The 27,871-nt window shown below is 37.5% G+C and overlaps 1 protein-coding gene across 2 annotated transcripts in view; it reads left to right on the top strand.

The window, feature by feature from the left end:
• LOC139148107 (cholesterol 24-hydroxylase-like) overlaps positions 1 to 27,871 on the top strand; it is a 70,702-nt gene that overhangs the window by 30,142 nt on the left and 12,689 nt on the right. The window contains exon 14 of one of the 2 annotated variants that reach the window (XM_070719408.1): positions 19,092 to 19,242. In XM_070719408.1, coding sequence (XP_070575509.1) covers positions 19,092 to 19,199 — 108 coding nt within the window. In that variant the 3' untranslated portion in view covers positions 19,200 to 19,242. Of the gene's footprint in view, positions 1 to 19,091; positions 20,277 to 27,871 lie in introns of those variants that run through there. The other variant, XM_070719409.1, reaches the window with a different exon arrangement.

The raw sequence follows: 27,871 nt of genomic DNA, 5'->3' as shown, positions 1-27,871 counted from the left end.
ATAACACTGGTCAGTTCACGACCCATTGTCTACTTCTGCTAGCTACCTCAATAATATAAACATGTATTTTCAACCGTTTTCCCGTGAGCCGACGTCCACGAATTCTGCAACGTTTGCCCTCTCGCGTAATTGAATACTTTGGGTCTGTCAAAAGTTCAGAACCGAGCAGAAACAGTCGACGGCTCTTAAAAAAGCTGAAATTATAGATGTTGCCACATTCAACATAATTAACGGAAGTAGGAGATGAGTCATAGATAGTCAGAGATAAAGTAGGTACATGTTCATTTATTCAAAGACTAAGCTATTTCATTATTTTGCGAGGTAAATAAAAAAACCGATTGGTGTCGTAGTAAACTACAGAAAAGGTCTATGGACAGATTAACAGCGGTTCTGAGGCGATATCCCTTGACACGAATGCAATCTATAGGCCTCAGCATTATGCTACGAATGCACAGATGTAAAATACACCAGAATAGGGCTCGAGGCCAATATTTTAGGGGATATTTTTCTTAATTTTTTTTACAAAGATATCCAATACCTACCTTAGAAAGTGACACGATTGAAGTAATACATTACCTAAAAGAAGTTGAATACAGCAGGCAGAGCGTAAAATTATCCGATTTTCATGGGACACCTTTGAAGTAAAGAGGACGCTTTTGAAGTCACTCTGATTTCTTTATTCTTTACTAAAAGTTTGAAAAAACAGGAAGTGTACTCTTGTCTTATTTATACCTGATATTTAACAGGTCGCATATTCCATTCTAAAATTAAAACATTCTTTCTTTTAACATAAACGATTGAATACAGCACAGAGAGCGTAAAATCATCACAAGTTTTGGGGACCACCTTGAGGTCAAAAGGACACTTTTGGAGTCAAACTGATTTTCTTTAAGCAATACTAAAAGTTGAAAAAAATCCAAGGAAGTGTACTATAGTCTATTAATAACTGATACTTCATAGGTCACATGTTACAATTTTCAAGTTAGAACATTGCTTCAATTACGCAAAAGAAGTTGAATAAAGCAGACAGAGTGTACAATCATTCGATTTTCCCGGGGACCACTTTGAAGTCAAAAGGACACTTTTGGAGTCAAACTGATTTTCTTTATTCAATACCAAAAGTTGGACTCGACAAAATCCAAGAAGTGTGCTATAGTTTTATTAATACCTGATACTTCACAGGTCGCATGTTACATTTTTCAAGTTAGAACATTGCTTCAATTACGCAAAAGAAGTTGAATAAAGCAGACAGAGTGTACAATCATTCGATTTTCCCGGGGACCACTTTGAAGTCAAAAGGACACTTTTGGAGTCAAACTGATTTTCTTTAATCAATACTAAAAGTTGACAAAATCCAAGGAAGTGTACTATAGTTCTATTAATAACTGATACTTCATAGGTCACATGTTCAATTTTCAAGTTAGAACATTGCTTCAATTACGCAAAAGAAGCTAATTAAGCAGACAGAGTGTACAATCATTCGATTTTCCCGGGACCACTTTGAAGTCAAAAGGACACTTTTGGAGTCAAACTGATTTTCCTTATTCAATACTAAAAGTTGACTAAATCCAAGGAAGTGTGCTATAGTCCTACTAATACCTGATACTTCATAGGTCGCATGTTCCATTTTTCAAGTTAGAACATTGCTTCAATTACGCAAAAGAAGTTGAATAAAGCAGACAGAGTGTACAATCATTCGATTTTCCCGGGGACCACTTTGAAGTCCAAAGGACACTTTTGGAGTCAAACTGATTTTCCTTATTCAATACTAAAAGTTGACAAATATCCAAGGAAGTGTGCTATAGTCTTACTAATACCTGATACTCACAGGTCGCATGTTCCATTTTTCAAGTTAGAACATTGCTTCAATTACGCTAAAGAAGCTGAATTAAGCAGACAGAGTGTACAATCATTCGATTTTCCCGGAGACCACTTTGAAGTCAAAAGGACACTTTTGGAGTCAAACTGATTTTCTTTATGCAATACTAAAAGTTGACAAATATCCAAGGAAGTGTGCTATAGTCCTACTAATACCTGATACTTCATAGGTCGCATGTTCCATTTTTCAAGTTAGAACATTGCTACAATTACGCAAAAGAAGTTGAATAAAGCAGACAGAGAATACAATCATTCGATTTCCCGGGGACCACTATGAAGTCAAAAGGACACTTTTGGAGTCAAACTGATTTTCCTTATTCAATACTAAAAGTTGACAAATATCCAAGGAAGTGTGCTATAGTCCTATTAATACCTGATACCTTCATAGGTCGCATGTTACATTTTTCAAGTTAGGACATTGCTTCATTACGCAAAGAAGTTGAATAAAGCAGACAGAGTGTACAATCATTCGATTTTCCCGGGGACCACTTTGAAGTCAAAAGGACACTTTTGGAGTCAAACTGATTTTCTTTATTCAATACTAAAAGTTGACAAAAATCCAAGGAAGTGTACTATAGTCCTATTAATAACTGATACTTCATAGGTCACATGTTACAATTTTCAAGTTAGAACATTGCTTCAATTACGCAAAAGAAGTTGAATAAAGCAGACAGAGTGTACAATCATTCGATTTTCCCGGGGACCACTTTTGGAGTCAAACTGATTTCCTTATTCAATACTAAAAGTTGACAAATATCCAAGGAAGTGTGCTATAGTCCTACTAATACCTGATACTTCATAGGTCGCATGTTCCATTTTTCAAGTTAGAACATTGCTTCAATTACGCAAAAGAAGTTGAATAAAGCAGACAGAGTGTCAATCATTCGATTTTCCCGGGGACCACTTTGAAGTCAAAAGGACACTTTTGGAGTCAAACTGATTTTCCTTATTCAATACTAAAAGTTGACAAATATCCAAGGAAGTGTGCTATAGTCCTATTAATAACTGATACTTCACAGGTCGCATGTTCCATTTTTCAAGTTAGGACATTGCTTCAATTACGCAAAAGAAGTTGAATAAAGCAGACAGAGTGTACAATCATTCGATTTTCCCGGGGACCACTTTGAAGTCAAAAGGACACTTTGGAGTCAAACTGATTTTCCTTATTCAATACTAAAAGTGGACAAATATCCAAGGAAGTGTGCTATAGTCCTACTAATACCTGATACTTCATAGGTCGCATGTTCCATTTTTCAAGTTAGAACATTGCTTCAATTACGCAAAAGAAGTTGAATAAAGCAGACAGAGTGTACAATCATTCGAATTTCCCGGAGACCACTTTGAAGTCAAAGGACACTTTTGGAGCCAAACTGATTTTCCTTATGCAATATTAAAAGTTGGACAAAAAAGGAAGTGTACTATAGTTTTATTAATACCTGATATCTCACAGGTCGCATGTTACATTTTTCAAGTCAACACATTCTTTCTTTAACGTAAACGATGTGGAATACAGCAGAGAGACCGTAAAATCATCATAAGTTTTCGGGGACCACTTTGAAGTCAAAAGGACACTTTTGGAGTCAAACTGATTTTCTTTATTCAATACTAAAAGTTGACAAAAATCCTAAGGAAGTGTACTATAGGCCTATTATACCTGATACTTCACAGCTGGCATGTTTCATTTTTCAAGTCAACAATTCTTTTTAATTTTCCTTAAAAGAAGCTGAACATAGCAGATGGAGCATGTAATCAAGTGGAATTTCCGTGGGCACCTTTACGGACATTTTGGTGTCATATGTATTTTTTCAATACAATACCAAATGTGTGATAAATCAGTAGAAATGTAGAATAATCCTACAAGTAACTCTGTCTTATAAACTCAATCTCATACACACATACAAATGGACGTTGAGCATTATTTAGCCAAAAAAATCTTTATTTAACTGTACATAAATTTTAACAGTAGAGTAAAGCACGAGAGCAGTTTTTCTCTATAAAGTAAAATAACTACTTTCAATAACCGGAAAAATGAGATAAAGGGCATAAATTTCACAAAAATAAAAGCACATAATACCTAAAGGCCAATACAGTCCTGTTGTGCTATGTAGAGAATAGCTTTTTGTGACACATATGTTTATGAAGATAGATACCTTTGATAGCACATTTCAAAAATGTCAAAAAAGCTGCATTACCACTAATACAAAATTGAAAATATTATTATAATTTGAACATCACAGTAAGATTATCCCTGAGAACAAATCAGCCAGTGGTATGAGATGAGTAGTGTTTAGAGAAAGAGATTTTTTGATCAATAATGGAAAACATAGCATCAATGACACTTGGCTCTCATTTGATTTGATGAGGCAGGCCACAGTGTGTATACTTAACTATGTTTACCCTTGGCAACATGCATACAAAGTTTCATAGCCATTGGAAGAGGGATTTCAGAGAAAATGATTTTTGACCAAATATGGGAAAAGTTGCGCAAAAATGCCTATATGAAAATATTCACAAAAAATTTGAAGACACTCAACCGAGGTTGCCTCTAGATACATTAAAAACAAATTTCAAACCAATCAAAACATTTACTTCAAAGAAAATTAGTTTTTGACCAAAATATTGCCCCAAAATGCAAAAAAACCAAAAACACAAAGATGAAAATTTCACCACAATTTAAGAAATCATATAGAAAACAACTCTAGAGTATTAAGTTTCAAAGCAATCCAACAGAAATTTGAGAGAAAAACATTTTTTGACCAAAACTGGAAAAATTGCCCCCAAAATACAAAATTGCAGATTTCATCATATATTCAAGATATCATATTTAGTTCATCTGTAGGAACCTGTATACCAATACCAAATATCAAAGCTGTCAGATGGGCGGTTTTGATGAAATAAAGTTTTGACCAAAAATGACAAAAAAATTCCTTAAAAGTACAGATTTGCATATTTCATTACAATTTGAACAAATCTAAGTTGGGTTATCCCAAGGGACCTATATACAAAATAACAAAGCTGTCTGACCAGCGATTATGAAGAAGATTTTTTACAAAAAAACGCCTTTTTTGGCGCTAATTTGCATATTTTCAAAAATATCAAAAAATACCGTCAAGGACAGTGTGCTCACATTCGGTTTGAATTGGTAAATTCAAGAAATATTTAAACCAGAAAAACAAGAATGATAAAAGCAAATAAGGTCTGCAACTTAGGTACTGGAGGTCGTCTTTGGAACATGCATATCATCTTCTATAGCGACGGGACAAGCAGATCCTACATACAGAAAGCAATGTCAACAAAAAATTAGCCAGAGAAGCTTGACAAAAAGAAAGGTGGGAGAGTGGGGAAAAATAAAGAGTGGAAAAAATGTACAAGGATCTGGTAAAAAGTAATGCTACCTCATCAATCTTCTAGCCCCTACCCCCTCCTGAATATCAAATGTTCCACCCCTTACATAAAACCAGCTGACAGGAAATGTATTTACAACCTTGGGGATGTTTTAATTAATGCTATGAGTGCTATCATTCAAATGTAAACAACACTTAAATCAGTTACAGATAGCGAAATGCCTTCCACTGTGGGGGGATTACAACATCTGGAATTATCCTGGATCCTAATTTCTCATCAGTTCTTATGTGTCTTAACATGCAAAATTGAAAAAATTGGTTCGCAATGAAATATTTACTTCAACTTTGTTTTCTGGATCAAATTTACTACAAATTGATATTAAATATGACAAAATTATGTTCACAGCCTTCGAAACTCTCTCACACATATCCTGGGTTGGTGTAGGTCATTTAAGGTCACAAACTGAGAAAATTACCTAAAATATAAAAATTTGGGGTCTCCCAACACTTTGAGCAGAAAATTTATCAAATAACATCCCTCGGGACTTTTGTACCAAATTACAAAGCTATCAGACAAGTAATTTTGAGAACAAGTTGTCTGTCCAGGAGCTTTAAAAAGAAATATTTTTTTAAGAATTTTTGACCAAAAATGACAAAAATTGCCCCAAAACAGTAATATTTCCAATTTTGTCATAACTTCAACAATTAGAAGGGTAACACCCTTGTAAACATCCAATCCAAATTTGAGAGCAATTGGGCTAGCGGTTTCTGAAAAGAAGAAATTTTACTTAAAATGAGAAAAAAACCAAAAAATTCAGCAAAAATACAAATTCGAGATATCTTCACAATATCATAAAACTGATTTTCATCAACCTGAGGAACCTGTATACCAAATATCAAAGCTATCAGATTTGTTGTTTTTGAATAAAAATATTTTTGACCAAAAATTCGGAAAATTGCCCTAAAATTACAAATATAAAAATTTCAATTCAATTTGTATAAACTTGACTGAGGTCATCCTGAGGAACATGTATACAAACTTTCAAAATAATCAGATGAGTGGTTTCAGAAAAAATACCGCAATTATACGGTGTCGCTCAAATTTGATCAGAATTGGTATATACCAGTATGGGTTACCAATGATCAACAATAAATGTTGTTCCTATCTGTTCAGTGGAGGAAAATTCTACGTTGATGTTATGGCAATGATTTCTGCACAGTACAACCAGAAAAACAACAAGAATATTTAAACAGAAAAACAAAATTGGTACTGGAGGTCAACTTTAGCAACATGCATAGCAGAAACAAGCCCCTCTTAGTTTAGTATAAACTGTCTTCCCCCATCTACTGTCTATGGTTGCAGCTGGTCTGTTAATATGTAACGGTTCATAAACAATGACAGAAATGAGTCAAGATCAGTGGAGTTTGCCTGTTTCTCACTGGCATGCCTCCTGCACATTTGCTGCATTTCACTTTTTCTTACCTCATTTGCACATTTTTGACACTGATGTGTTCATTTGAGCAAATTCACATCTCAACCCCTGCATCTACCTGTACACCAAATACTGAGATGGTAGCTTTGGCGGTATGGGAGCCTTTGTGTGTGACGGACATACATCTGCACATACCCACAAATATACAGACATACAGACATGCAAATCGGATGCAAATGAACTGATTCAGCTTATATGATAACCTCACATTGGTATACCAAATGTGAGCTCAAGCTCAAATTAAAAAAAATATATTCTCAAATCGTATTTTTCATCTACGCAACAAATAGCGAATCAGTAAGTACTGCGGTTATCAAGATATTTGAGTGACTGGACGCCTCACAAACGGACATACATACATACTGACAACGGATGCCGGACAGATACCCATCCCAATAGCTTCAAAAGACTATCGTATAGTAGCTAAAAATGAAAATTTCCCACAATACTAACGAAAATCACCATAAACATCCCGCATACAGAGTTTCAACAAAATCTAGACTGCCGTTACAGAGTTTAAGCGTTTGCTGGATTTTCTCTGTTTTCTACCACATTTCTTTTTTTTACCTCATCATCATATTTTGAAGACTGACACTTTCATTTGAACAAATTCACATCTCCACCCCCAGGTGCACCAGTACACCAAATACTACAATGGTAGTGCTGCGGTTTTTGAGTTTTCGATGTGCACGAAGGTAGCATGCACACATACTAACATACATAAATGTAGACACCGCTGACCTACCATAAAAACTCTTTTTGGTATAATATACGTACATGTATACACCAAATGTGAGCTAAAAATTGTCCTGAAAATAGAAAATTGTGGATTTATCAAAATTTGAATATTTCACAATTTGATCATCCCTATGAATCTGTATAACAAATATCAGTGCTGTCAGACAAGGGGTTTTGGTGTAAAAAATTCTATTTTGTTTCAGCCAAACCTTAAAGCCCCATACAGCAGCAAATGTGTTGTAAACCAATCTCAAATTATCCTCAGTTTTCCAAGGGTTTTCTTCAAGGGTTTATTCAAGTAAGACACATTAAAGACCAAAAAAGTGTACAACACTGTCGATAGCCTAAGAAGTAGCATTTAAATTCAAACTTTTAACATGATTTTAGATTTTCCGAGAATTTCAAAAAAAAAGTCATTGACAATGACATAGTCCCCACTTGTAATAGGAGTATTAGTCTTGATGGGCAGGGAAATGTGGTCATTAAGAAGTATCACTGGAGTGTATATGTTCAGATCTATGGGCACATAGGTCTATGTCATTGTTCCCAATTTGAAACAAGAGGCATGTCTAAGTTATGGTTCTAAATCGGAAAAAAAGATCAGACCTCTAGCTGTATTGGCCAGCCAAGAAATACATATGCGCACAATAAATGAGGTACAAGATGTGACATCTTAAGGTCTATTATCCTATCAAAATTGAAGCGTAAAGAACTTGTGGTTACTGAGTTGTGCATATATATGTATAATCAAGGTCAAAGGTCAACGAGGTCACGTGACATTTTGTCAAAAAAATTGTATTGCTAAGTTATCCCTATATACCAAAAATCAGACCTCTAGCTCTATTGGCTCGCTCAAAATTAGAAATGCACATCATTAATGAGGTACAATATGTGGCGTCATAAGGTGTCCTATCATACCATATATGAAAGGTTTAGCACTTGTGGTTACTGAGTTATGGACAAATATGTATATTTGACGTCAAAGGTCACCAAGGTCACGTGACATTTTGTCAAAGTGTCTAGATATCTGCGTGAACGGATGGGTGAACGGATGGACTCACGGACTGACATGACCCAATCTATAAGCCCCCTGGACTTTATCTGTGGGGACTAAAAACTGTGTCACTGCATCCTTTTTGCAATATGAATACGATGAGAAACTAAATTTTTATTTTTCTTGGCCTTATACATGGGAGTCTATGGAGAGCTGCCTTATACATGGGAGTCTATGGAGGTGTAAACTAAAAAGTCCTCTAACACGGCCAAATTTGATCACATTGTGAAACAAATTGACGTGCATCTGTATGAGGTAGGGTATTATCCTTGTATCAGTTTGAACAAAATCGCTCCAGGCGTCTCTGAGATATCTGTGTGAATGGACGGACGGACACACGCACGGACGACGGACGCACGGACATGACCAAACCTACAAGTCTCCAGGACGGTGTCCTTGGGGACTAATAATCATATGACAGGAAAATAAAGATTACAACAAATAGTTGGCATTCGTGTGTTGTGCATTAAGTAAATGGCATCATGCTTGTTTCTGGTATGATCATGGTGTGTATGTGCGGGGAAATACTGTTTTTTTTTAATTTTCTGTTGGTCGCCAATTTTTGAGTACGTCACCAGTTTATTATTCAGCCTGTTAAAACGTGTAGGCATGGTCCAAATCAGCAAGCAGTGATAACTCTGATCTTTCCACATCATTCCAAGAACTCTGTTATCTGGAGAGATTAAAATTGAAAAATTTATTACCAGTAAGCAAATCAATCCAGTCATCATTATCAGAAGATAAAATGTATGCAAATTAAGAAAGAAACACAAATATAATCTCTTTTGGTATTTATATACACACCAAATATGAGCTAAAAACCGACTCAAAGCAGGTCTGTTCATTATAAGCACATATGTAAAATTATGACTACGGTAAGTATTGAAATGGAGACATAACAAAATACATAAATGAGTACACTATAGGTGTAACCGTAGACTCAAATTGTGTGCTGAACACACATGAGGCTGAGATTGGGGATTTGGCTCAGCGGTTTTATCTATGGCTTCTGCGCTAGGTGACTGGTGCTATACGTTGTGAGTTCAAATCCGACTGAAACCACAATATATTACAAAAGTGTATGGACACAAATTCCATGTCTTGTATTCAGTTTAGATTGTCAGCTTGAATTAACAGCTAGACATCAGTTAAGACTGATGACACAGTCCTTGACGTAAAAGAACTTTGTCATTCAAAGTCACTGAAATGTACGTTGTACCAATGATGTGAAATGACCTAAGTTACAATGAAAACAATGTCAAGGCATGTAGAGTACAAACTCAACACATGGAAACTAGACAATATGGCTGCCTCCAAGTGCTAAATTTGCTTTCCTGTGCGTGCATGATACAGCCTTGGGGCTTAGTGGGCCAGGGTCGGGTGTTGGAGTATATTTCTATTCTTTCAAGTATCATCATAAATTCCTGACAAACTGTGTTTAAAACCCTTTCCCCAAAATACCACGGACAGGTAAAAAAAATCTAAGTTGGCAAAGAGCAGTCAGGAGGGGGGTCACTTCTATTACTTGCCAATATGAACATGCGCCGCCCATGGGGTGGGTATTTCAGCAACTTGGTCCAAAATAGGGGGGGGGGTCAATTCCACTGTAAAACATGGTCTAAAATGGGTTGAAGTTTGAGTGCCACACAAGAACAAATTTCAACAGTCTGTTCCCATCTCGCTAGCAGGGTTCTGAGCTGCACTCAATAAGCATGGATATCTTTTCTGCGGCAGGGGAACCATTACAGAGACCCCTGGCTTAAAGTAAATATGGACTTTGTTTTAAAACATTGTCACTGATTTGTCAGAACTCTACATATGGCAGATTTTTGCCCAATAGAAAATACCCAAACAAAGTGGCTCTACTGCTCCTAGTATTATTCAGGTTGACCATGGCCATATGAAGTTAGTATTGCTTTACTGACAAACAGCGAGGTTTGTTGTGAATTGTAATTTTAAAAAAAACACCACTCAGACTACTGCAGATAACTGATAATTTGCAGAAGCTGGACCAAAATTTGGTGAGAGTGAAAGGCATTTTCTTTCACAAAATTTGTTGGTATTTCCTCATGATTTTTCGGAATCATGGCTTGGCCAGCAACAAAATAGCTCTAAACGCAGTATAAGCTTACAGTGGTAGGCTTTGCCGGGGCAAATACATGCTTTTTCCGTTTTAAAAATGTTGACGCTATGACTGTTGACCTGGGTCAAAGGTCATAAAGGTCTAAAATGGGGTCCTAAAACAACGAGATTTTAGGTCTAAAATGGGCCCTGGGTTTTATACCTGCGGCCGCACACCCCTACCACTTCTCTGAACAAGTACTTCCCCCTCCCCCCGAGAGAGGTACAGCAGTTCTAGCTCTGCGTATGTATATAACGCCGGAAACACAGCATCGTACGCAGGGCCATCACTCATTGTGCGATGTTTCTGTGTAAGTTCACAGTGTAATTTGATTTTGGACGAAGACAATCAGCACTCGCACACAGGCGTTCTGTTTACTGGATAGTTTGTATAAGTGTAGTTTATGCTACGTTCCGATGTTCTGTTCCGTAAAAGTCTACGGAACAGAACGTCGGAACAATGGTCGGAACGTAGCTCTGCATGGCCATATGGCAGGGCTGTGTGTTCGTAGCGGCGCGGCGTTATACGACCTCCCAACACATGTGGTGGGAGGCCGTATACGCCGGTAACACTCGGCCCTGCCATGCAGAGCTACCCAGTAAACAGAACGCCTGTATGCGAGTATGAAATATAACGTCGAGCAACAAGATTGAAATTAATGACTGTTTGAGCTGGTACTCACTCAGTAAACTGCTAGGCCATATGGACATCCGCATATCCGTACAGTGATCGGTGGGTCGCGGTCGCTGGTCGTCTCGACCGTGCCATGTGGAGCGCAATCTCCCATGATGCTAATATGAGACACCCTAACCAGGTGAAAAAATTGGACGCGCAGTTTGGGCTGGTAAAATGCATCGGAATTTAGAAAAGTAATAAAAGTGAGCGCATATATCAAAAGGACCAAAATAACAGATTAGTATTGGCAATGTTACAAAGTTTAACAACTTTATGCAAATATAGGAATGGAAAAATCCCTGGACTGCGTAAAATTTCAGTTCAATTACAACTACGGGGGACCACTTTGAAGTCGGGACCACTTAGAGGTCTTCACAAACGTTTCGGCACTGGGCCCATTGTCAACTAAGCTATGGAGTACGAGTCTACACTGACGCTGCTGTACGCCACAGTACCACTTGCCTCGGTGATCGGCCATGCCCCGTGGGAGAAAGCTGAGTCTTACTGACTCGGTGATAAAACGAAAAACAATTTTTGTTGATTCCACCAGAATTCGCATAGGTGACTAGCCCAGTTACGTGCGTTTGATACATAGCAGCCACTGCGTGGTATGCATAGACGCATACCACGCGCGCAGCGAACCACACGTACTGTGTGGCAGACGACAAAATGTAGTCATCGGAGGCGGCTAATATTTAACACGTAAAAACTGATGTTTATGTGGTATTGGTTAAAAATATAATACAACTGATTTAGAATAATGAAAACGACAAAAGCTAAGAAGAAGTTTTCAAAAACTGACCTGTGGTAAAGGCATAATGCTGTATATAAAGTCATCGCAGTGGGAGGTAAAATTGCGTCGTTCGAACTTATTATGGACTCCCTAGAATATCGTCAATCAGCACAACAACAAACCTTCGGGGGATTTCGCGTCATAATCAGAAACGATCGTAAAACTTCGGGATGTGAAAAATAAACTCGGGAAATGACATGTTTTTAAATCCATATCTCGCGATCCGCACGCAGTCGCCACGTCAAATATCGACCGTTGGCATTAAAAAAATGTGTTTTAAAAATGTTACCAAATGGGAGTGCCTCTTTAATATACTTTCGCCGGTACTTGACAAGCCTTACGCGAACGTGTATTCGTCATATTCAAACACTTTGAATTCATGCGGGGATGTTGTAAATTGTGCCACGTACTTCTTCTTAAGAAGAGGGTTGATGGCAAAACTACCGTGTCCATGTTGGAAGAATTCTACAGAGTTGGCCTCGACATCATCGGAAAGGTTCGACCTACAAATTTTTTCACATAATTCTTGAATGAGCGTAACCCTTTCAGCACCATGGTTTGAACCTATTCCCTTATTTTCTATGGTAAGTTTGACCGCTAAAGAAGGAAGTGGGTTATCGCATCATATGAGTTATGCCCCCGTTTTTTTCAGGGACAGGATTAAGTACCCTTTTCACTACATCCGAGAGACAATCAAAGGTAAAGGTAAAAAGTCGTCCACTATGTGTCACTATTTCCATTTCAGGTGGCTTTTGGAACTGATTTCTACGTCATATTTGGGGTCGAAAATCACTTTGTGGAAGCAAACAATCTCATCTTATATGCCCTTTTAAGGCGCATGCGCTCTCTACTTGAAGATGTAAGTGAAAACATAATTTTATGCCGTACTATACTTGTTAGTAGAATCACAGAGTAAGATAGACAGAGTGGTAACGCCTGCATGCCTTTTGTTCCATGGTCGTCTCGGTAGACTATTGGCTTTTCATATTAAAATGAGCTTCAAAGGTGTTTAACGTTTTGGAGGCTTTGTTTGTGGTTGATAATTACACGAGATTATGCGAAATATACGACGAGGGCAGGCAAAAAATCGTGATATTGCCCTAGCTCTCATGTGTTATTATTTTTATTACACCGAACAAGCAGTGTTTTGAAACTCACGCAAATCGCTACTGGCCAAGCGGGCCAGTAACTTATAAAATTCACTGGCCCGAAAGGAAATCAACTGGTCCTGGGCATAATACAGAATTTTTACTTGAAGGGAATACAGGGGCCCTGCTGTAGGTGGCTCAATATTCAAATACCTGTAACATCTTTCTCGCTACTGATATTCACCCGCGAGGCGAGGTTCATCAAAACAATGCTGCCATTTTGACTAAACGAAATCTCGACCTACCCCAACGTGACCCCAACGCGTAACAAATGGAAGATGTTGAGTAGCGCCATCAATCTCGCAAGTCGTGAGAAATGCGTAGCTGTAAAGGCTTTCGCTAAGTAATTTCACCGTTCGATCTTTTGAGATTTTACCTGCCAATTTTTTCCCTAAATTTTGCGGTTTGATTACTTGAGAATTTAACAGAATAGGGTAAGAGTATTAAAAATTGCTGACCCCTTCTTTATTTAGAGCAGGACACTCGGGTCTGCTTCTTTCACAACTTACTGGCCCGGCATGAAAACAGCTGGTCTGGGGCTAGCGGGTTAGCGTGAATTTCGAACGCTGCGAACAAGCCAACATGCAAAGACACAAAAACACAATGACTTCTTCGAGTACAGTTCGCCTTTCTGAGTCCGGACCTCAGCGTAACTTGTCAGTGCCGAGTCCAGGGTTGCCGCTGAAAGTTTGCCGATCTCCACGGTGGCGTATCCAAATTTGTTGCTTGCATAGTCGCTGAACACAGAAATTGCATTCCTTGTTGCTATTTTCGTTCGTTTGCTGTTTACTTGCATCAAAACATCATCTAACTGTGCCGGTGACAGCTCGGCATGACGTTTCGCAGCGATAGTAGCAAGTACAAGCGAACGACAATTTGTTTTGCGCAGAAAGGATGCGAAGTAAGTAAAATGACGTTATCCATGTAATATCAAATGCAGAGGGCATCATAAAGTTCGCAAAGGGCATCATCACTTTCGCAGAGGGTATCATCACGTTCTTTTACATGTCACGTGAGTCGTGTTTAACCAATGGTAGTGCACGCTGAATGAGTGAGGTGTAATAAACTGGAACACAGTCCATAGAGGGACTGTGACTGGAATAATTACAGTGAAAGCCAGCTGAGAGCTAACAGTGAAATTGATCAAAACGTTATCACAACTGTGCAATTATTTTTAGAACTTGTTCCTGAATTTGACACAGTAGCGGCACTAATCAAAGGATCGTATATTGACCGATAATAAAACACAGTCGGGAGTATATTGTCGAGCATCTTTAGGTACAGGCAATATATAGCAGCTGAGTCAGATTCAAGCTGTACTCGCGTCTTTGCGTTGGCATTTCTTGACGCTGTTCCCCCCCCGCCCCAAAATTAAACAGTTAAAAGAGACATTATTATTTTAGCAATGTTCAAATATTTCGAACCATTTCGTTTCTTTCGCCTTCAGAAAAGCTGTTTTCCCCAAAGTGTTAAATGCTTAAAACAGGCCTTGTTATCTTAGCAATGTGCAAATATTTTGAACTGTGTCGTTTCTTTTTCCTTCGGAAAAGCACATACATACTATTCCTACCTATAGGCTGAGTGGTTTTATTGCCATATCTAACCAATTGCAGTGGAAGTCTACTTTGAAACAACACTATCGACCATCTCTCTTTTGTTTGCCGCGACTTAACTACAAGTACTTGTCGTGTGGTAAAATCTGAAACAACTGTACAAACCAATTATACAAGTGAGAAAACATAAAGATCAATTCATCGTTTATTCTCAGCTTGCTTTCAGTGTAATAAACAATTAAAAGTTACTCCTTTCATTAATTGGATATCGTAAACATGGAAAACAATGAAAGGTTATTGGCAAAAGAATTTGCAATCAATATATGAAACTTTCCATCGTTTACTAATATTGCTTTATTTCAAATAGTTTCAATTGTGCATTTTTCAAACCAATATTCTGTAGATTACTTGAAAAATCCGGATTTTCAGATGGAGGATGGTGTAGATGACTTCGTCACATTTTTCCTCGCAGGTAGGAAATTGGATTTATCTCGTGTACTAATATTAAAAATTAAATATTGAATATGCAAAAATACTAACGTACTTTTGGTGAAACGTTGAGGTGTATTATAAGTTTTTAAATAAATTTTGTAAGGTCAATGAAGGAGTAATTGTGTTTGTGTAATTTGGTATCACACCGATAAGCTTAAAAAAACTTGTAATTTTCGAAGTGGCCATCTGATCATCAGAAACGGCAAATTAAGGCGATGAAAGAAAGTTATATTTAAATGTAGGATTCTTGATGACACCTGCTTTTGAACATTTATAGATTCGCATGGTAGTGTAAGATATTTGGGGTGAAAATTTATTTCACATTCGCATCTGATTGTGCATTGTGATGAGATAAATATCTTTTGTCCACTCAAAGGTCAAGGGACAACTACTAATACAGCTGCCTTCATGCTGATGGAACTTGTCAGAAACCCTGATATTCTAGAAAGGTAAGTTAAGCGCCCAATTAGATGTTTATTGGAAGATATTTATTAACCAGTTTACGTGTAAAACCGTTTTGCGGTGACAGCAGCCGCTCCGTCATAGTATCTCTGCCTAACAAAAATTAAAAACATAATCGCCCCAAAACTTCGACATAAATGAACAACGTCTCTCATTTAAACGATCTGCATTTATTGCTTATCCGCTGAGCTTCTGCAAGAAGCTTTAAGGAACATCACCTTTTATCATAATAAGCTTACCACATTTTAATGTTAAAACTTGCCTCAGCTTTTCCCTAAACTTATTTGTAGAGATCCCACTCATTTGTCTTTTTATAAACACCCCTTCCCAAAAATAAATTAATAAAAAACATGTATTTGTTCATCATTTCTGAGACCTGACTAGTGTCATGGTTGGGTGCCCCGCGATCGAAATACTTATATCTCATGGTTTTTTAACACAATCGAACGTATACATAAACAAACCACTTAACTGCGACTTCTCTATCGGTGAATTTTTCATTTTCTACCATTGTAAATCCTATGTTTCAAATTTTTTTGTGACTTTTGTTCATTCAAAGATTTGTTTGGAATTTGATCTTGAGGAAGATCAATAGATCGAATAATCGATCAGTCAACGAATTAGATAAATAATTAATTAATAGACCAACCAACGAATTAGTCAACCAATCAATCAGTCGAGGTCGTGCAAAACTATATGCAATCAATTAATAGAAAGAGATGTAGAACAGCCTATGCAAGAACAATACATTTTTATGTATGTAGACTTAAATAATCCACAAGAAGCTAGGCTGCAAGACGTTCAATTTGAGTTTTATGGCTTTTGAAATTTCTGTATTCATAACCATTCGCTGCACTGTCTGACTGTTCAGATTTTATAAAAATGACAAGAAATCAGGTCATGTTTGATGTACTTGCCGGTTCTGTACAGTGTAAGTGAGGACACAAAACTTGAATCTTTCTAAAAGTCGTTTTGAAAGACATCGCTGTTAAATCTTATGCATTTTAAAATAGAGTAAGGAAGGAAATAGAGGATGTTCTCTGTGGACGAATGGAAGTTAAATTCGAAGATTTGGCGAAATTTTCGTATATGTCTCAGGTAAGGCGTTTAAATTTAGAATCTAGCAAATGAAGTGAACGAAATTATCATCGCGATGTCATAATCATAGTGAATTTATTCAATCAAATCTGGGTACCAATTAGACCATAGCCAGCAAAGATTTTGGAAATCTGCTCTACGATTGCCTGCTATTTATCGAGCAAAATTCAGTGTTATCATCTTAGCACAAGGACTTTCAATTTTTGAATTTCACAAAAACAAGACAATGACAGTCAGAGGTCAATTCTACCTTGAAAGGTAGAATGCGCCTCGGGGACAGATATCGGGACTCTCAAACGCTCACAATCTTTTTTCTGGTCTACCCTTGTGCAGTTCATTTTAAATTTCTTTGAGCAAGAACAATTTTCATTATCTTATAATTTTTAAAATAGACATTTTTACCCTCTAGATTTAAAAGACAGGGATGACGGTCAGTTTGAATCAAGAAATATTGGTAAATGTGTCAGGCAATTTGTTTCTCTGTAACCAAACTTCACACAGTGAGCCCTGATTTTTATTCTTGATTTTGAAAGAATGTGGTTGAAAGTTTCATTGAGGAAAGTCCAAGCAAAAGTTTAAGTCTTTCACTTTCAATGCACGTACTACCTTAAATAACCTGGGAGATCGTCGTCTAGTTGTTGATGGGGCAAGTGATGTACTCCAAGACAATATGATCTGTTGATTAAGAATATTTGTCTAAAAATATCACCTGTCCACAATAGAGAAATGACGGCAATGATCTTAGATTTAAAATCAATTTTAACAAATAGTCGTATATCTGTAGGTCATGAAGGAGACTCTGCGAATGTATCCTTCTGCATCTGTAGTTCCTCGCTTTCTCGAAAAGGAGGAAACTGTTGTTGGAGTCAGAGTACCCCCTAATTCTTACAAAGTGGTAAGATCAAATTAACCGCTTTGCTCGTGAAAGAAAGCCTATATGAAATCTTCGCCATGATGATCGTTCTAGCAGTGTTTTTTGTCTATGGAATTCTACTGATTACTATCGGAAATTTGCACAAGCTATAGTATGATAATTTTTACAAGATCATGAAGATCAAATTTCATCCAAACCCGTTCAGCAGCGCCAGTGCTGTGTTCTTTTGATAACTGTTAAAAATTCTTAAGAAACACAATTTTTTCGCACGATGATGTACATCTAATTTCTTTAATAAAAAGTTATGTATACAGAATACTTAAAGTATATTGACTAAATCACAAAATACCATACAAAGTGTTGAACCTGTGGGTCTTTGCATTCCGACTTAATACGGCATGTTGGTCCTATGTATGAAAAACATGTTTGCATATGTGTCATTCCACAAAGTGAAAGGATTTCCCAGTTATTAGACGGATTATGGAATATTTAGGTTCAGAGCAGGATTTGCAATTTTTTATCACTCAGCCAACTGTATTATGTTCTCCTGTTTGTTCAACTTACTCGTTTTAATTAAGTATACTTCAAAAGCTTATTCGCATTCGAGAGAATGAGCCGTCAACAACTTGAGGAATCCCAGGAAGGTACCTTTTCAATATTGGGCACCTGCCAATAAAATTTCTGCATCTTGTTCAGACAGACAAGGTGCCGTTTGAAGACAACTGAGCACTTTTTACCCCATATTAAAATCGTTTAAAATCAGATTTCATGGTGTAGTTCATTATGATCTGAATGTCAACAATGTCAAGACATTTAAAAGGGGGCCAACAAAGTCGATCTCACTAAAGGTTGAACAAAACCAACTCTTTCTCTGATCAATTCAATCACACATTTACAGATCGATCTGTTCAGCATGGGACGACACGAAGAGTACTTTGAAGACGCTAATATCTTCAACCCTGACCGCTTCAATGACGCTGATTCAATGTGAGTGATTAATGATGATGAATTAACTACATGTATCAATCAAGTTAAAATTCAGATCATATCAGAGACTTTCTTCAAATGAGATCCATATCTACATGTGTCATATCAAAACATATTCCTCACCAGTGTTTATTGAAGAATAAGGATGTTCCGTTAGAAATTTCTTGGTTTTTCAAGGCAAAGATTTTAAATCTGATTTCTCTATTCTCAACAGCATACCAAACACGAGCATTCCATTTTCAATGGGACCACGGAATTGCATAGGTCAAAATTTCGCACAGGTAACATGTACATGTCATATATTTGTGTGTATTGTCTTCAAAATAAGTTGATGCAACAGTGTATTAAATTGATTTAACCATTCAACATTCATCTTTCAGATCGAAATAAAAGTAATCTTCGCAAAGCTGCTGCCGCTGTTTGATTTCAGTTGGATTCCTGGTCAGTCTTATGACATCGGTGAAACTGGAACTCTTACGTTGAATTGAATGATGGAATGAATTCAATCGTTACGAAGACATGAGTATAAATGTATGTAATGTATACACTGAATATACAGACCTCATTTGATACTTATTTTTTCCACAGAAACTTTGTGTAACATGTCTAAGAATTCTAACCATGCCTGTTGATTCATGCAGTATGGGCAATGAATAAACATGAGGCTACTTGATCAAAATTTGAATTAATATATAGCCATTATGACAGCCATATGTCAGAGATATAATGCCACAGTTGAGCTGATACGATTTTTCATAAAGGCACCTTCGTCCTGTGCATTGCTACTAAAGAAGGTTTTTGCTTCGACGGGTTTTAATATTATGGATTAAAGAAATGTATCCTTATCACCGTAATTTCATATAGTTTTCATATCGTTAGTAAAAACGTTCACTTCCTAATTCTAATATCCCCAAGTATGTATCTGCCATTATAAAAATCTTAACAGGTATTAAGATTTATTTTTTGTTTCTATGTTACGCTACCATTCTCCGTAAACGACCGTTCGCGACTTTCATATTTCTCAAATACACTGTTATTAAGGCAACCATACATGTTGAAGTCTTTGAAAATTGCAGAATACAAATATTTACATGTAGAGGTCTATTTTGACGTAGACGTGCTTCTGAATTTTCACATACATCTGTTGACAATAGGATATCCTGTATAAGACATGCTTGAGTTATTTTCTGCCCGATTTGAACCCTAAACCCCGCTAGCTAATCACTCAGAAAAGAGTTCAGCAAGTCAAACCATTCTACAAAATAACTTAACCACAGCTACATTACTGCGTTTTGATTTCGACCATTTTTGTAGTTTCAAGGTCTCCCATGAATTTTCAGTTTAATGCAATAGTAATCTTTATAATGGATATATTTCATTATTTATGATTCTAATCAAATGAATATTAATTGTGTTGCCTTGTACATTTTAAAACTATTCAAAATGATATGTAAAAGCACCGTTAGTTTTTTTCATCCCTGTAAACAATCATTGGAAATAGTCATCTGTTATACCTGAATGCTTCAGGTTTACCACAAACTTAGAATAAAAAAACTGTCACGCTATTTCACTCGACTTTTGTGCGTTAACCTTTCATTTGACTTCCTAATCGCACTTTTGGTTCATTTTCCTTATATTACAACCTTAAACCATATATGAACTGAAAATGCTCTCGTGTTTCAGTATATATGGCAGTCGAACGTAAATAACTTTTGCTACATGTTTGTCACATGGACGTGTTATTATCAACATCATGAACAATATTCACCATAAATTAATTCCAAATGTCATTAAATATACAAGTATGTAATTAGCTGAAATAAAGATGCTAAATTTCTTTGACTGCTGTCATTTGGATTTTGAGTAGGAAAGAAACATTCAGTACCAATGTAATAACGTGAAAACACCTTCAGCAACTTTCAATAAAGTCGCTGTAAGTTAGCAATTCATTGACAACACTTGCTAATATTTCTCAGTACAGGCCAGATATCTGTCACCTTCATATATGTATCAAGTGTAACCAGATCTGGGACAGTAAATTTGACTTATACGACTAATTACAAAAGGTCATTAAGTATGCAAATAAGCCGTTCATTGACACTGCCAAATGCTTCATAGAAGAGTAAGATATCTGTCAGATCAATGTCTGAAGCAGCTTGCATCGAGTTTGGTAAAATAGTTTTGGAGTCAAATTACTAATGACAAAATGCATGACGTATGCAAATGAGACATTTCCTAATATGATAATGCTCAATGCTTCACAGTACAATCAGACATCTACCAGATCAACATCTGCCGCAACTTTCATCAAATTTTGTGTTATAATTTCGTAGGTATATTACCATTATAATATATGCAAAGGAACCATGAATTAAGTTGACAGAACAGTCAATATCTGTAGCAGGTCTCATCAGATTTGGTGCTTTAATTTCGGAGGTATATTACTAATTACAAAGTTTATAATATATGCTTAGATCCATTAATGAACTTGACTCTGCTTATTGTTTTACAGTGCAGAACAACAAGATATCTCTCAGATCAATGTTTGTAGCAGGTTTTATCAACTTTCGCACACTACTTTCGGAGTTAAATCACTAATTACAAAGTTCATTATAGATGCAAATGGACCCTTAATTAACTTGACACTGCTCAGTGCTTCATGTGACAATTAGATATTTATCAGATTAATATCTGTAGCAGGCTTCACCAAATTTGGTGCCATAATTTCAGAGCAAGTTTAATTAATTTAATGCTGTAATTTCAGAGATAAATCACTAATTACAAAGTTCATAAAATTTGCAAATGAATCCTTAATTAACTTTACATTACTAAATGCTTAACAATGTAGTCATATATCTGTCGGATCACTATCTTCAGCAGATTTCATCAAATTTGGTGGAAGGGACTAATTACAAAACTTCATTCAATATGCAAATGAGCTATTCATTATTTTGACACTGCTCAATGTTTCTTACTTCAGTTAGATACCTATCAGAACAATATTTGTTACAAGTAGCATCGAATATGGTGTAGGAATTTTTGAGTTACATTACAGTAGTAAAGTAAACGTGGGCAACTGGGATTAATAAGAATTTTACACCCCATTTTATTCATTTATCTACATGAAGCGAAGGAAAAATTAACCATCCATGTAACTAAAGTATGACCCTGACCTATATACGAACTCACGCACGCGCAACAGTGCATTGTCCTGAACTAAGCGGGGAAATTCCCTGCTGAGTCATTCACATTCCAAATGGAACTTGCGCAATACAGTAGCTATGACTCACCCCCACTGAGCAAAACAGAACGACATTCTATTCTCTCTCTCATTTGTTAGATAGATTCTGACTGAGCCGTACCGGAGCCGGTCTGCTCTTCAACCCGTACCGGAACAGTTCCGAAGGTGCGGGTCTCGTTTCTGGATGTGAATTTTATCTGCTGGCTGGTCCATTTTCACTATGTTGGAGTCGTCGGAACGAGCGGAACCATAGGGATGTTGCGCAATACCCCTATCAGAAAACTGTTGTGCAATACCCCTATCGGTACGTTTTCAGGCAGGAACTTTCCAGTAGGGAATTTCGCAATACCGCTTTCGCAATACCGGGCTTCGAATGTTACTTAGTAACTTGTGATGTCATGTTCAATGTCTGTCATTCTACAGTTTTCAGAAAATCGTTCCGATAGGTTTCTGTGGAATTTTTTCTGAACGACTCTAGTTAACTTGTTCACCCGATAGATAAAATTTTAGTAATTTCCTCTGAACTTAAAATATGACGAAAGACCATTACTTCAAACAAAATGAGTCGTTTCAGATGAATGGTACTGATATCTAAAGTGTTCACTCTTTTATCTTTACGTACAATGTAGTTCCTAAGTCGTTCTCTATTCTATTCCCACCAACAAAACATTCAATACTCATTTCCCCTCCCCGATCTTTATCAATACTTATAATAATATCACAAGTGTTCTGTTATCTGTTTTCATAGCATAATATCCAACCAAATCGTCAAATTCATCTCCAGTAGCTAACTTTACACATCTAATGAGAACTGTACCATGTTGAAGTATTTTCATATTATCAGTCATCTGTTGATTTACTGTCTGTAAAGTTAATTCAGCTGCCTCGTCACCGTCACTTTTCAGACCCAGTTTCTTTAAAGTTGTGTCCCAAAATAATCTAACTGGAACTCCGCTAGCTGTATACGAGCAATAATTCTCCCCCTCGTTTATCCACCTTCTTAGTGTATTATCTGCCTTCATTATTGTATTAAGAGGACTAATTTTAAGGTGAATCGGTATACCAAGAAGTGCAATGTATGGATTCGTAGGAGTAAGCCAACTACGAAAATCTAACAATTTATATTTGTTTACATTGCTATCAAAATAAATCACATTCGGAGTTCCTGGTGGTTCAGCAACACCTCCTGCAATTTCACTATCCAATATATCTAAGATGTTACGCGGCACATTATAAGGCATGAATTTCTGACTAGCCGAATCCCATGTCAGAGCAAAAGGAGTAGAATCATTAGAAGCCTTTGTGGCGTCAATTACAGTTTCATCAATGTCTTTAAGTTCGGAAAATTCTACAGCATGTTCGTGGGGTGGCGCCGCGGCATTGGCTAAAACGAAATATTTTTCGCGGTCTTTATAACGAAGGACGTAATCCTTATTATGATTAGCAGCCATCTTAGTATTATTGTTAACTTTAACATCACTCAGATCTTCAAGCTCAAGATTTTGCATACGAATTGTACCTAGACCGAAGCCACTTGGATCAGACATACTCCGTAGGGACCTATATACAGTGAAAATTAAAATAATACCTTGTAATATACAATACACAGTCATGGCTTCAGCTATAGAATGACAGTTCTCGGTGCTGTATTAAATGCAACGGCATTCACAGGAGGAAATATTATCGGCAAAAGCTTTCTGGGAATGGTGACGCTCTTATTGAAGAAAAGGTCGACATGATAAAGCATTAGAAAATTTGAACATGATCGCAACGTCTGGTCAGAAAAAAGATTACTACAGGCTGACTGGGAAAGAGAAAATCAAGCAAAGGATGCACATGCTGCGGCTGAGTTAAGAGATACAGATGCAGAAATCCTTGAAGAGCAGCGGCGCAAGCCAACTATGCATCAGGTCGTTCCGAAGGGCCAGTTCAATTCTCAGATTATTATCAACCCAGTCCTGAGCAAAAGAAATATGAGATGATCTATATTGCTGAGGATTGGCCGTGGGATGGTTTATGTTACACCGGTAGGGGGCCCTTCGGAACGCTTCGGAACGACTACAGCAATTCAATACAAAAGCTAATTGGCCAGTTATTGAAATCGATCATGTTCCCATCCTGATCTGTTATCCAGATACGCATTGAATTCATGTAATCTCCCCCTTTTCTCAATGGCATAGAAATTGCTCCGTTTTTAAAATCGTAAGTAACCTTTTCACTTATTTCTCTCGTATCCCGGATGGGAAGTATTTGTAAACAGTTCGATACTTTCCCTGTATGTATCCTCCGGAGGCACCCGAACCAAATGAAACATAATTTCCAGTAACATCGACTACATCTGAATGACTATATATTTAGTGACTGTTAAGAAATCCACTTTTTTCGGACTAATAGTACTTTTTATAACTGGTTGTCCTCAGGTTTATCTGAAAAACCAACTACGTTTGGCAAAGCTACCTGTAGCATTGAAATAGACTTTAATATCTTTAGCCAAAGTTAGATAAACATGGTTTGTCGGCAGATGTTTTTCAAAATTAATTTTTTGCTTCAACCCGATTGCTTTGTTTAACGTATCGATATTGTAGTTACCTGGACGTATTGATTTAGTCTTCTTCGGTTGGTCACCTTCTTGATATTTTATTACATTATTCGTCGATGTTATGTTATGCCATGAATTATATAGTCCGCACTCTAGCAGTCTTATCTTCGTAAACTGTGTCGTGTCAATACAAGGGTAAAAATTAACAGTGACTGGTTCACCTGTTTTGCTTTCAATCCAAATGATCATCGTTGTACGTTGTATGTATATATTACTAAGTATAAATGTTCGATGAATATTATTATTATTATTCCGAAGGTGCCCATTACGCAGTATAAGGTTCTGCAGGAATAATATTTTTCTGTTCAAGGAGATCTTTGGTTGCTACCGCGGCAGCAGTCGCACCGCCTAATTTTGCCAATCGAGTCAAATTTGGACGACTTGGATCGCCAACCTCTATTTTCAGAAATTTGCTGGAGATCATAAGATATCCCATCGCAAGTCCTGCGATTACAATACCATCGTACATTGTGTTTACAACTGTTTTAATATCCATGATTGCTGACTAGTATATAAAATAAAAAATAAAAATAAAAAATATGGGGAGTTAATCCATCTCATACATGTAGAGGAGCTGGAACACCCCCTCCCCCTCCCCCTCCCCTGTCGGAACTGTTCCGGAGGGAGCTGCTACGTGCTCTGTTTTTTTCGCTTTCTGGGGAGGATCTTTCCGAACGGGACAGGGGGTATGTCGAGCACGCCCCCAATATAGCCCTAATGCAGTCAATGAAACTCCCACAATTCCTAAAACAAGATAACATTTATTATACCAGCGTGAATTATTATCACACTGTTCTTTCATTGTAGGCGGTAGGTCTGCTACCGCATCATTCCCCTCCCCCCCTCCTCCCCCTCCATTGCTTTTAGTTTCTTCTCCTTGTTTTTCCTGTTCCATTCCGCTAATTTCTTGCCCGCAGCAACTCTCCCTGGATGCTTCGGCGGTAACGTCACTTTCTCTATGTTGCGCTGTGGCGTAGGGAAGGTCGTCCCTGACGGAGTCGTTTGCGGTGTGGGCTCCGTCGGCGGGGCTTCTGACGGAGTCGTTTGCTGAGTCGGCGAAGTTGAATCCATTTATTTCAGGTACTATATTAAACCCGATTTTTTTAAAATTTAAATGTTTACCCGTAATTAAACCGGTGGAAATTAGAGCAATCAGGGGCCCCCACGTGTACGCTATCCGTCCTGATAATCGTTTTATTTCACTGTTTAGAATAAAATCCTTTTTAAGATCAGTGGCATAGTTATCTCGGTCATCGATTGGAACTACCTGACTGATTGCACGGGCTCCTAGATCTATGAAACTTTGAGTGATGGTATCACTTATAAGAGAACTGTATTTCGCTTCATAGACTTTAAAGGCTCGTGTTATGAATTCATCTTTCCACGTTTCCACTTCTCTAACTGTAAACTCCTTACCAAAAAATAACTTACTTTGACCACTTGCGATGACACAGAGTATTTTTTCACGTTTTGTCTCTATTATGGATTGATTATTGTCCGAAGGCGCCGAAGCCCCTTCGGAATGCGCTGCCATATTTGCCGCTGCCGATGACTTTATTAAATTCTCCATTGTTTGCAGTATGTTATCTATTCTTAGTAAAAATAAAAAATTCGTTTAAACCTGAATCCGAAATAAAGTATTAACATAGTCTGGAATGTTAGTACCCCTAAAGAAATCGTTCCGACAGGGATTCCGGGAAAATTCTCCTCCATTTAAATCTATATGTATATAGAAACACGAATAATGAGTACAGACTTATTCCCAGTTGCTTTTCAATTGAATAAGACGAGCGTACCGACAGTACAGCATGCTGATATTCCTTCCAAACCGGACGGGGGAATAAAACCTATTCTCATGGACTTAGAAATATATGTAACGCCGACAGATAAATTTACTTTTCATCCAAGGGATGTGTTCAAAGATAACGTAATCACTCATCGATCAGCTAAAGAAAGTAATGTCTGGCTGGGCAGCCCAAAGATGAAATACTGGGACCAGCAACTGAATTTCGCTGTATGGTGCAGCACTACTGGTTGTGGTATATCATTCGCCCATCTCTTCGATAAGAAATTTCCTCCGCAAATACGATCATTCTGCCGTTTCCATGTATATTTTACAATACGTAGGATCCTTCATGAAATGGGCGTTGCACTTCCAGACGATACCCCACCTTCAAAGCCGGCGACAATCCATACAATCTCGTCCAATATGAACTTCTATGTACTGAATTTGGAAATATAAGTCCAACGAAGTCCGACTTTCGTTATCGAAAAGGTCAAAATAAAGGTCTTGGTTATGGATATGAATATTACACTAATCGTGGGCCCGTTCGACAGCCAAAAGCGATATACAACGGTCATGACTTTTTCCTCTCCGCCGACGGAGGCGTTTTCTATACACATACCATTTTTGGAAAGAAAAAACATGTACTGTCCGACAAAGAACGACCGCACTACTATTTCTTCCGAAATGATGGATCGGAGGGACAATACAATAGTTTCATTCCTCTGAAGGGAGACTCGGGACTAACAAAGGCTGGCCTAGCCCGCCTCAATGAAAGCCTTGAAGCCTACGTATATTGCATACTCGGCGCACAAGCAAATATTCGCAGTACCATAGTGGGCGATACTGGCAGTGCACAGCAAGTAAGAAAGAATTCGGTGTTCTCCTCGAAGATGAAATTCGTAATACCGACAAAGTAATTAGTTATAGGCGATATCAAGACACAATAATGAATACTGGTGTCAAACTTGATATGGCAGTTTCGCCAAATTTACTTCTCTTACCGTCTGAGATGGTCATCCTTTCGGGCCCGGCAATCTCGGGTTATAATAATGAATTGCAATACGCTACAGAATCTATGTCCTTCGGGGTGAATGGTGATATAAACACGGAAGTTCGAGAAAGTGCTGTACACGAGATGGAAGGGAGGGAGGATCCTGTGAAGTGGCAAGACGAGCCCGGAGGACCACCACCTCACAATGACACGACTCGGATTCGGTCCCCTCCCCTCCCCTCCCCGGAACGGGCAGCATCTGCAGACCCTATTCACGAATATGGTAAAATTGGTTTGTTATCTTTAGCAATATTCATTACTATTGTAGGTACTGGAATAAAGTCACTAACTATATAGATCCAGAGGAAATGTCAATATACGTAACCCCACCATTCAACATGATTATAACTGGACCGACATATTCTGGCAAAACAGAATTTATGTTGGACCTCCTCACCGGTCCGTACTTAAGGAAATTCGAATATGTGATATTCATTTGCCCAACATTCATGAATAATAAAGCGTATAATAGAAGATTCATTT

This window comes from Ptychodera flava, chromosome 13 (assembly GCF_041260155.1).
Source record: "Ptychodera flava strain L36383 chromosome 13, AS_Pfla_20210202, whole genome shotgun sequence".
Taxonomy (NCBI): domain Eukaryota; kingdom Metazoa; phylum Hemichordata; class Enteropneusta; family Ptychoderidae; genus Ptychodera; species Ptychodera flava.
The sequence above is the reverse complement of the archived record's forward strand: the minus strand, read 5'-3'. Positions and strand labels throughout refer to the sequence as shown.